General features: G+C 32.3%; 2 protein-coding genes across 3 annotated transcripts; one reads left to right on the forward strand and one right to left on the reverse strand.

Annotated features, from left to right (window-relative positions):
- Window positions 1-940: 940 nt before the first annotated feature.
- LOC140860305 (actin-depolymerizing factor) lies at window positions 941-3,895 on the reverse strand. Of its 2 annotated transcripts, none has more exons than XM_073263251.1 (3): window positions 3,793-3,895; window positions 2,478-2,743; window positions 941-1,406 (listed from the first exon to the last, which is right to left on the reverse strand). In XM_073263251.1, the coding sequence occupies exons 2-3, from the start codon at window positions 2,723-2,725 to the stop codon at window positions 1,256-1,258; spliced, it is 399 nt and encodes a 132-aa protein (XP_073119352.1). In that variant the 5' UTR covers window positions 2,726-2,743; window positions 3,793-3,895; the 3' UTR covers window positions 941-1,255. The 2 variants fall into 2 exon arrangements, with proteins under 2 accessions (XP_073119352.1, XP_073119351.1); XM_073263250.1 differs by having other exon boundaries at window positions 3,684-3,817.
- A 1,546-nt stretch (window positions 3,896-5,441) lies between these two features.
- Window positions 5,442-8,390, forward strand: LOC140865896 (uncharacterized). Its single transcript, XM_073270728.1, has 7 exons — window positions 5,442-5,577; window positions 5,707-5,801; window positions 6,044-6,144; window positions 7,002-7,071; window positions 7,586-7,613; window positions 7,759-7,819; window positions 8,091-8,390. The coding sequence occupies exons 1-7, from the start codon at window positions 5,565-5,567 to the stop codon at window positions 8,191-8,193; spliced, it is 471 nt and encodes a 156-aa protein (XP_073126829.1). The 5' UTR covers window positions 5,442-5,564; the 3' UTR covers window positions 8,194-8,390.
- Window positions 8,391-12,130: the final 3,740 nt, after the last annotated feature.

The raw sequence follows: 12,130 nt of genomic DNA on the forward strand, positions 1-12,130 counted from the left end.
ATAAGCGCACCAGCTAAAAGCCTGAAACGACTTTTACCTATTAGATGTATAAAATGTCACGTAAGCAATACTTATATATAAGTGTTCATAATAAGTATTCATCATATCAAGACTCTATATACTTGTCATACGTACACGTAAGTTGATTTTGTTTTAAAGAATACTCTAGTTAAAAACAATTGAAGAATAAAAATTAATATTTCTAATCATTTAGTTTTAAAAGTACTCTAATTAAAAAGAATTGAGGAATTAAAAATAAAATTTTCTAATTGTGATAAAGAAATAAAGGGATAAAAAAAAGAAAAAAATAAGCAGTGTTTTAAAAATCAGCTTAGACGGAACTTTTAGGCGCTAGGACCTACCGCCCGCACCGAAAAAATGCTAATTGGTCACTTAAGCATCCTTAGGCATTCATATGCGGGACTAGACGGGCCCTATGTGGAATGGATTTTATTTTTTTTGGGCTTTTACATTAAAAATTCAATTAAAAAAAACCGACAAAAAATTTCATTCAAACTTCCACGAGAAATCCTTTCAACGCCGTTTTCAAAAGAGAAGAAAACTTAGAGAAAATATTGAGAATAACAAGTAGAGTAATTTGTGGTATTTTATTGGTTATGTAATTTTGAACTCATTTTATATATGATATTATTGTGTTAGAGTTATAATATGTGATTTATTATAAAATACCGTGAAATCTGCCCAGCGACTTAATTTCAGTTTAGGTGGCCTATACACTGATCTGGCACCTGGAATTCTAAAAAATTGCGCCAAAACTCTAACTCGTCTCTGTTGTGGCTCAATTATCTGTACTTTATCACATCCACCTCCCTTCATTCTATCTTCCTCACAAGAGGATGGAAAAGTCAGTTTAGGCAAGGCGTTGTTTTCTGGTATCATGCGAATGCTCAACAGCAACAAAAAAAAAAAAAGGCATCTGCAATTTTTAACCTCATATTTCAAAAGGCACATGCACAATTTAACGGAAGCACACAATATTTTAGTATTCAACTGTCAATAGACATAGTCACAAATATTCTTCATTGGGAAGCATCATGAGAAGAGGAACAGCGTAATACCCGTAACAGGAAAAACAATGAGTTCCAAATCAGCCTTCCCAGGGGTTGGATTATTTTTAGTTAAGCCATGTATAAAAGCATACACAAGAATTCCAAGGAACTTCTAGTTCTTGGAGACGCTCCATAATATATTACCTATCTTTCATCTGTGGAACAATTCCACAATAGCAACCGCTTCAACTAGCACGTTCCTTGATCACTTCAAGGTTCATTTCAGTAGGGTCGGTTGCCTGAATTTCATAATGTATACCTTCCAGTTCCCTCCTAAACCTTTCCTTGGATGTGGCGTAGAGCATCTTTGCACGGATCCGAGAGGTGGAAGGAGACCTGAAAGGAACATGAAAATCTCAATGATGGTTATCACCTCGTTGTCATTTGAATAACTATATGCAATCGAAGATTTTTCTCTGGCTTTCGGTGGGGAAGGAAGTCATGAAGGGGATGCAACATTTATATGCTGCATAAAAATCATGCACACAACACCAGGATAGTAAAACATTAAGAGAAAAGATAAGTTTCAAAATATAACCAAAAGAAGCCTGCACCCTGTAGATTCTAATATTCAACACACAAAACATACCAGAAAGTGGACAATTTGGTACATTTAGGTGAGGTTGATGACAAGAGAAGATACAACAATTTCATCAGTACAAAACTCTGAAGTCTGACCACAAATTCTTGTTTTGATTTCAAAGCCAAACATCTTAAACAGTAAACTTAGTTTCATCCTATATGCAACAAATATTTGTATTATCCAAAATGCACTTAAATTTAGAGTATCCAAGCACTCAATCAACAAATGTAACCAAAATCCAGAATTTGTTACACTCGTCTAAACTCTAAACTCACAGCAATATTGTTTTCTATCAACTGGTTTCACTTGGATTTGTGAAATGGGATGGTCACTGGTTCCTAGATCATTGCAAGAAGTTCAAAACTCATAAACAGAACAAAGGAAGGAGAAAGACACTTAGGTAGAAGGGATAGCCATTGTGTGGTGTCTGTTTCACCTGATTTCAAACATTATTTCTCCCACTTGAGTTGGAAAATTTTGAAGGACCAATTAAACAGGCTGGGTTTGGCCTAACACTGCATTGCATTCAGCACAATAACAAATGAAACAGTTTTTTTTTTTTTAAATGTGGAAATAGTTATTGAGATAGACAAATAAGTATGCAAAACAAAATCACCTTAAACTGGACAGTAAAACAGTGAGTTGCAAAGAACATGCCATAAAAAGAGAGAGCATTTTGAAAATGGGGATTGTTTCCAAAATATATCACAAGGAAACCAATCTAAACGAAGGGGTTAAACTAAGTCATTCTCAAGTGTGAAAGGATATGTGCATGAGTTGCCTACAAGAAATTGTTTGCATTAGAGAGTGACAGAAAGAGAGACCATGCTATAAAGAAGATCTTGCTCTTTTGGCAGTTCTCAGAAGTCACATAATCGAAGTCATAAACAGCATATCGGCAGTCATTCTCGGGAAGAGATGCAGTGAAATCTTCGTAGCTCTCAGCCAGGCTGCCGGTCTTCTCGACCACAACTTCACTTTTCTTTTCTTCAATCTTGAAAATTACATAGCGGTGTACCTTCTTCCGTTGCAGTTCCATGTACGTGGTTTTGCAGTGATCAGCGACACCCATCCCGGAGGATGCATTTCTCTGAGATAGTAAATATAGGTAAAAAAAAAACTTAAGAGTAAATCAGAATAACATAAATTTACAGACAATATCCTGCACACATATTAATCTAGATGAAAATAGCTGATCAACAAAATTAAGTTAGATGCATCGTGCATGGTTGTTTATTTGATTATTTAACTGTCAAGTCGATGCATGGCCCAAAAATAGCAGAAAAGAAAATACAATGTCGCAGATAAAACATGCATGGCATGATAATTTTTTATCACACAGTTAGTGACTCTGTTAGCCAGGAGGGTTCTTGGAATGGTCAAGCATTCAACAATTAACTCAGATATCATACAACCAAATTTAATTAAAAAAAATTAACATCAAATGCCAATTTATGAGCCCACGAAAAATCGAGGATACATCCTATGCTCCATCAAACCAATTTCAAAAGGACCAACTTGGACCTTTCCATGACTCCAATTTCCAAACACTAGAAAATCCTCCACCCACAAACCAGTGCAAATATTTTTTACAACCCTGACACCAGGAATCCAAATCACAAAACAAATTATCATGCTAGTTCCAAATTCCAATTCTTTGTAGGCCAACAAAACAAACCATACGCAAGGAAAGTAACGGCAACAAACCAACCCTACAATGGGTAGAAATCAACCCAGATGAATATAAATCCAAGCGGATCGTGTAATACATAAGCAAACAAGAACAAGACCATATCCAAGGATGCTACTTTAAGTCTTCAAATTAAACTACAAAGCAAGAAGATCCGCAACACCTTACTTTAACTGTAGTTTCTCACAGAGATTCAATAATTTAGCAAACAAAAAACACAAACATAAAGATATAAACTACAAGATCAGAACGCTAATACATAAACAAATCGGTCGACCAATCACAGAAGTAAAACGTAAAAATACCACAAAAACATAGAAACATAGCAAAAGAAACAGACCCCTACTCCACGGAACGACATGGCCACAGTTGAGGAGATTATTGTACAGCAAATGGAGAAAATGTAAACACCGAAAGGGAAAAAAAAGGGAAAGAAAAATAAAAAGTACCGGAAGAAGAAATTCATTTGTAGTGGTTATGGTATATATTCTTCTATATTTTATCTTTTTATTTTTTTATTTTTTGTCGATTGGCAAATTTATTTTCTGAAAGAATGTGTGGGTTTGGTAGGAAATGACAGTCTACCGAATTTGGGAATGGGCCACAAAAAGCCAGCCCAATATTCATAGGCCTAAGGCCTGACTGTTTTGTAACTTTATATATAGTAATTGATTTAAGTTTTTCATTTTTGTATGAAATTCACATATTATCAAAACTATCGGATTCGGTTCGTAAAAGATTAAAAGAACGAAATATATTTTTCCAATTTTGAAACAATAAAAAAAATTATTAATTTCTGAAATTAAAATTTTAGAATAAAATTAAAAAATATATATATAAAAAATGGTATTTAATATAGCACATAACTAAGATCGGTGTCTTGTGGTGATCTTATGTGGGTCTCTACGCTTCAGATATTAACAACCGTATTGCGAACCTAGATATAATTTTGTTTTTCCATGTTAAACGAACAGCCAATTATGTGGCCCATTTTTTTTAGCAAAGTTTGCTTGTTCTTTCCCTGCATTTTTTTGTTGGATGTCTGAAAATTTTTCCACTTGAATTGTAAACCTTGTAATGAATGAGTGATATTTCTTAATAAAGTTACAAACTTTCGTCAAAAAAAAAAAAAAAATTTATGTAATTAGTTTGAAAAGATGGAGGGTATTTTATGTAAATTTAAAATTATAATATGATTAGTACATATAATTGTATATGATTTTTTTTTTTATCTATACTATATATAAAAATCTGACTAATAGGTAAAAAGAGACACCATCTTTTTTTGTCAAATTTGTCCTTATATAACTTATATATTACACTTTTTGTTTTTTTTTTTCCTTTAGTTTTTTTTTATTTCGACATTTCAAATTGCAGTTTAGTTTTTCGATAATTTTTACAATTATAATATTACTTGAATATAAATCAAATTAATTTTAAAAAATATGTTATGTGCACCGATAAACTAGATATATATAAAATGTTAAAAGAAATTTGGTAACGTTTGTCACTCTCTAATTTTATCTTTTACTAGTAACTGTGTTATACGCAATGTGTATATACAATCCAAAGAAAACAAAATATTTTCACACGGTAATATTTGTAAGATCATGATAGAGTCAACTTCAATATTTTAAAAATCATGGAAGATAATTAAAAAAGATAAACAAAACATGAAATAGAAGGTCAGAAAGTTTTGCGTGAGAAAAAAACTCCATCGTGGTTAAAAAAAATAGAGTGTCTTTTATAACCATTTTGACCCTAAAGTACGTGAATTTCATAGTGATGTTTGAGCTATTTATGTAAAATTATATTGGTATCGGAATTTTTAAAAAAAAATTAACAATAGAACCCTTCCTTTGTGCAATAATATTGATGTTATCAAATTTCTAACTTTTGAAAGTTTTATTTATTTTACCACAATACTATTATTGATGTAACGTTGAATGACATCGATGTTATATTAAAAAAATTAACAGTACGCAAACGCAACGAAATATGATTGAGGTCTTTTGTCAAAAAAATAATAATAATAATTTATTAAAGTTGAAATTTTAAGTTTTTAAGAAATGATAATTGAACCACGATCGGGAAACGTGAAAAAGATGGGGGTATAAATGATAATGTCCCTTATCATTCAACATGCTATCATTTTTTTCTCCATTCAAAATACCGTTATCCCAAATTCTGCAACAGAAAATAGCAGCAACTGGCGCGAAAAATGGAGTTAAAAGGTAAAAAAGTGTAGCAAACCCTTGGATTTCACGTATCCTTTTATATACAAAGGAATTTGGATTTGCTTTTGTCGATTTGTTTTTATATTTTTTTTCCAGCTTTGTTTTAATATAGTATAATATATCTAGGGCACGGAGGATTCAATAATCCCAAAGCCCTGCTCTCCTCTCAATTGAAGAGGAGGGAAAAGCTTCTGGACGAACTTAGAAGCGTTGAAAAACAGGTAATTTTTTAATTTTTTTTTAAATTGTTACAAATTTTATTCTTCATTTTGTTTATATGGTATCTGTGGGGTGCTTAACTGCTGGACATAATTTAAATTAATTACTGAAATTGTAGTTGTTTCAGGGGTGTGTGTGTGTGTGTGTTTTGTTTTGTTTTGCAGATGAAAATTAAGGCTTATATGAGGTTTTTCTGTTTATGTAAGTTGTTTTTCGATTCAAGTATTGTGGGTGTTGCTCATAGGTATACGAACTGGAGACAAACTATTTGCAAGAAACCAACATTCTTGGGAATGCCTTGAAAGGTTTTGATGGATTTCTTACTTCATCGAAGAATACGTCTCAGTAAGCAACTTTATACTGTACTAGGTGACATTAACTTTGTATTTTAATCGGTCGACCTGGTAACCCAACTATTGTGCACGTGATATGAGCCCTATTTATGGGTGGAAATTTGGGGCTTGTGTTGTGCATTTGTGAGTTTTGAGTTGTCATATTACTGTTATAGTGGCCTTTTTATTGACCTAGGTTTGTAGTTCTCAAAGCTGGTTGATATCAATGTATCAATACATTGAGCATATCTGTATTTTCACCAAATCTTTTAGCCATTTTCGACAAACCTGTTGGATTATGATTTTAATGGAACTACTACTGTTTTGACTGGGTTCTATGGTTGAACACTGCATTCTGTTGTTGTACGCTACAAGGAAGTTGTGCGAATAGTCATGTTGGAGATCATGAAAAACTCATTCATCATTAAAACAGATAATTATGTGAACTGAACTTTTTGGAAGAGAAAAATTCGAGCTGACCACTGGAATTATTATGCTTTTAAGCATCTTTCACTCGTGTATGTTCAAGGGTGCAAATTATTTCTCTGTACTTCTTTGTGGTAATTTATGTGATTTTTCAATAGTAGTTTAAACGACAGAGCATGCAAAATATATTGAATTGTGATATCTGAAATGTGAGAGTAGATGCTCTATTTAAGATGTCAGGAGGAAAAAGAATGAGGAAAACATTATTCATTATGTACAAACCTATCTTACTCATGCAGAACATCATTACAATAGAAGTGCAAACTAAATGTCACTAACTTGATAATCCTTGTATGCCACTATGGGAAGTTTTACTTCATACCTGTTATCATTTCTCTTTTTGATGCTTTAGTGACGTCCAACACATCGTACTCTGTGTATCAGCTTAAAAAGATCCAGAAAGTTTCAGCTTCAGGATAGGGTATTTTCATTGTCCTCGGTGACTTCACCTGCGGTATGTGCAAGGTCCAGTCCTTCATACATATGTTCGAGCTTGTGCCTTAAATCCCTTATATTGAGCACTCTGCTGGAATAGATCACACATGTACATTCATGACTACCTGTGGATATATATTTATCAAAACATGGAAAATTTTGATAGTTTTATGTCGTCGCAAAAAAATCTGTGCTGCTGAAAACAATAAAATACTCAAAACTTAAGAGCTTTAGAACTTCTGAGCCATTTAAACACCTCATGCATGGTGCACATAATCCATTACAAGTTTTACCACCCTCCGTTCTGAATAGGCTGATAACATTTTGTTGCCTTTTGGCAGTTCAAGTATTTGATAATGATCCCTTTATCAGGGAGGAATTAAAACAATCAGGTTGTACTGGTGGCTTTTCATTTATTTAGAAAATAAGCAGAACAGATGAAACTGTACTTGCACACTTGAAAGATGGTGCTATCATGCTAAATGTTTTGTTTCTATTTCCTCATCTATTTCCATGTTTTCCCCTTCATCTAGGCGGATGAGCTGAAAGCTGGAAGAGAAGGTTAGTTCTTCATTACGCTAATAACTTTTTTATACTTTTGGACGGTTACAATCACACTGAAGTCATGGGTTGGGTTGGGTGTCGAGGCTGGTGGTGGTTAAATGCTGTTCATTTTTTTTTCAATCTCTCCTGCCTCTGTCCGCAGATGGAAAATTGGATGTGGTTCAAAGTCGGCCCAAGGGTGGAGGTTTAACCGCCTCTACACAGTAAGTGCACCTTCAACATTTTTAATTTAGTCTAGTGGCTCATAAATATTTACTTATTGACTAATTTTTGTAATCCTGTGATTGAATGTTTAATTTCCAGAATCATTAGCCTTTCACAATCTTTATACTAGTTTGAGTCAACTACATGGATCTCGTCTTTCATTGTACTCAATTTGAAATGAAAGTACCAATGATCACCATCCCTTTTGTTTTTTTTTTTGGTATACCGAAGTTCAGTGTTATTATACATGCGATTCAAATTCAATTTTAGGGGAAAACCAAAGAAGGGAAGGGCAGGGCAGAGGGATGTAAAGAAAATGAGGCTTTCAAGTGAGTTGGATCCAGATGATGAGGAGGATCTGGATATGAGATAGCTTAAATTTTGCAACTTATGATTTGTGGTCTAAGCTGTTGAGAGTTATTCCATTTCTAATTAGCTCTAGTGAGATTTCGTCAATTCTGCGTTACCATCGTCCAATCTGTAATCCTATAGAGGCAATTTCAATCGTCTGTTTCAAACTGGTGATTCATATTTCATATAATGCATTTACTGCTACTCGGTTCTCGTGCTCCTCTCCCGTCCGCTGCCTGCTTCTTTTTACTACTATGTAAATAAAAAACATACAAGTTCATGCATATCTCACACACATCGAGTATTTTTAGTTTTTTATTCTACCAAATAACCAGCAATCGAGCAGTGTCCTGAACTCCTGATGGTGGAGCACTGGAATTACACATAAAATTAGCTTGTTTGCTACTAATATATGCTTTATAAATAGGTTTATTTTCCAACAATTATTTAGCATTCGTCTCTTAAAATTGATTAGCTTAAGTTGTTAAAGAAATCATGCATATAGTCTTGTGGAGCTCTTAACATATGCCTCGTAGTTAGAGCCATCAATTTGGGTTAGGCTCGTTGAATCGGCCCGCCCCGCCACACAATTTAAGTGGGTTGGGTTAAAAAAATACCCAACGAAAGGTGGGCCAAGACGTCTAGGCCCGCGACTCCCGCGGGTTTGGTGAATTATTATTTTATTTTTATTTTTATTGTGATATATGTATTTTTTAATAAAAGTTTTGAATTTTTTGTATTAATTACTTTATATAAAATTTACACGTATGAAATTAACAATTAAAATTTTTATTATTATGTTTCTATTAATATTTATTTATGAAATGAAATTTATAATTAATTATAATGATTTATATTTATTTTTATTTGTAGTGAGCCATCCCGTGTGTCGACCCGCCTAACCCGCAACCCACTTTGGGTTGGGTTTGGTTGACGATTTTCAGTCCGCCGGAATGGTGGGTCGACCCGCCCTCAACCCGCCAAAAGGTGGGTTTTTAATGGGCCGGCCCGTTCCACCATAGGTTGACCCGTCAGACAGCCTTACTCGTAGTCGTAATTGGATGAAGGATGCAGTATTATAATTATCCCTCATTAAACAATGAAATCTCAGAAAAATTATAAGTCATGTCACGAAAATTCTTATTCTAGATATAGCAAATAGTTGATTGAACAATAGCAACACTTATTTTTCAAATGAAAATAATTTTAATTTCATATAAAAATAAGTTTTGCTCCAACGATTAAATTAAGTCACATTACTCACACTAAAATACTATTATCCTTTATATAATTTTGTTAAAGAGATGAGCTTTACCCCTACTGGCCTACATAATCTCAATTCTCAATAAGTTACGATTAATCCTGATTTCCAAGTGGGAAATGGAAATGATGTATTGTTTGTTCTTTATTTGTTACTGCTGATCGAGACATCCGTGAATATTAAATAAATCAAAGTTAGGCAAATAAAAAATTGACGAATATAAATAATAAAGAAATATGTGGGGTGGAAAATTTTGATTGATAGTTCTTTTAAATTTTGAAATCGAAGATGATACTAGATTCTATGATATATATGCTAAAGAGAGCATGATTATGATTTCGACTTTTTTATCTTTTTGGTTGCGTTTAATTTAAATGATGAGATTGAGCAAAAATAGATTAAAGTATGATTATATAGATAATTTGATAGGATATAGAGTGATTATGGATAAATAATAATATGTTTAGTTGGATGGATTTAAAAAAAAAATCATTCTCTCACCATGTAAAGATTTATAATCCCATGAAAAATTTAGGACTAAAAGTCATCTGTAAATCCTATCATTAACGGGCCGAAATATTTATACTCATTTTCAATTTTGCAAGTAAACATAGGATTAGTCGGTATTAATTATGTAATCCTTTATTTATCAATGCAAGTAAACGTAGTCTTTATCAATATAAATCCACGAGTATTATTATAGACTATATATGTAAATTAACGTTTGTATCACATTGACGGATCAAATCAATTAATATAAATATGTTAATTTTTTTTAATAAATAGCATAGATTACGATGATACCTACGGCGCTATAAAAGTTTAGTGGTCACTTGATTTATTTATTTTAAATTTTTAATCGAAATTGGTGCTCTCAGTGAAATTAAAATCGAAGAATGCCTTATTTTGGCTAAAAGGTGTATATTATCAATGAGTAATACTCCTGTGAGACAGGTCAATTTTACCCATATTTATAATAATAAGTAATACTTTTGACATAAAATATAATATTTTTAATGGATAATCCATACAAAAAATCCGTCTAAAAACAATGATCCTTAAAACCCTCTTATAAAAGTTTTTATCATTAACCTCTAAAAACTCTTTAGCGATCCCTCCCCAAATATTTTAAAAAACATATAATAATAATAATAATAATAATAATAATAATAATAATAATAATAAACTTTCTCCAATGACACGTCATCAGTTTTGAAAAATCCTTAAAATCGAAAAAAATGTAAATTACCATAAATTGGCCATGTATATTCAAGTAAGTTCATTATAATTTAATATAAATTGTCAGGTCAAAAAAATTACGATTATTTATTGATGTTGAATTTTTCAGGCTTTCAAGCCTAATTTTCCATGTCGAAGTCGCAACTCGCAATGCTTCAAAATTTTGTGAATGGTAGCTCAAATTGTGTTCTAGAAGTTATCTCAAATATTATCTTAACGAGTTAAAAGAGATTTTGGTTTTTTTATATTTCTTGGTTATACGTAGTTTTTAAATAATGATATGTTTTCTTGTATCTATAAATGAAAATTGAAAAAATGATGCATATCAAATATTATGTTTTTTATTCTCTCTCTATTTATCTAAAATACAAAAAAAAAAAAAAAAATTGTAATATCCATCTCAGGTGGGATTGTGCGGAGTAGAATTGACTAATAAAGAGTTACAATATATTCTTATACCAACTTGAGATATGAGTTAACTATTTTCGTAAAATAAAAATGGATACAATCATACAAAGTAATTGCTACAAGAATAATCTATTGTTCGTCCAAATATGAAAAAAACTAAGTTGAGGCGTGACAGATAAATTAAAAAATTTCACAGAGGAAATATCAATTCAGAACACACAAAATATATATATATTATTTAAATAAAGACTCACCGGAGACTTTGATATGCTTTGATGATCGATACTTTCTGGGATGATATATATATATATGAGTTTGGACGATATATGCTGCAAGCCTAAAATCATGAATCGTATTGTTTCTTGATAAATGGAACTTTGGTAAGAGCAAAGTGAGAACTTATTAGTATATACGGAAAATTTATATATTCCAAATAAACTATTTTAAAATTTTATTTATAATTCTTTAAAAAAATTTACGTTTGTTCATCCTCTCAAAATTTTAGCATAAACGTACATGTATATCCTCATATTAAATATTTTTTTAAAAAAAAACATTAAAATAGAAGTTTAAAATAGAAAATTAAAGCAAATATATAAAAAAATAATTCCTAAAATTAAGTTATTAAGGGAAAATTCGATGCCACCTTGAGGGTAGTAACCTCAAGGTGGCGTGTTAGTTTGTGATTGCCTATATTTGTGGGTTTCACGTGTGGGACCCACAAATATGGAAATTTCGAACCTACCCATGAGGCAATACCCCATGGGTGGTGTGGAGTATTTTGATTGGTCTAATTATGTGGGTCACACATGATTTTATGTGGGTCCCACATGATTGAACCAATCAAAACACTCCACACCACCCATGGGGTAGGGTCGAAGGAACCCACAAATATAGTCAATCACAAACTGACACGCCACCTTGAGGGTAGTGGCATCCACATTTCCGTTATTAAGAGGGGGTTTAGTACATGCCGCCCGCAGGGTAGTGCCCTGCGGATGATGTGTAACCTCATGATTGGTCAAAATTAGTAGGTCTCACATGGGATCTA

The sequence above is a fragment of the Henckelia pumila genome, chromosome 4 (assembly GCF_033568475.1).
Source record: "Henckelia pumila isolate YLH828 chromosome 4, ASM3356847v2, whole genome shotgun sequence".
NCBI classification, from domain to species: Eukaryota; Viridiplantae; Streptophyta; class Magnoliopsida; order Lamiales; family Gesneriaceae; genus Henckelia; species Henckelia pumila.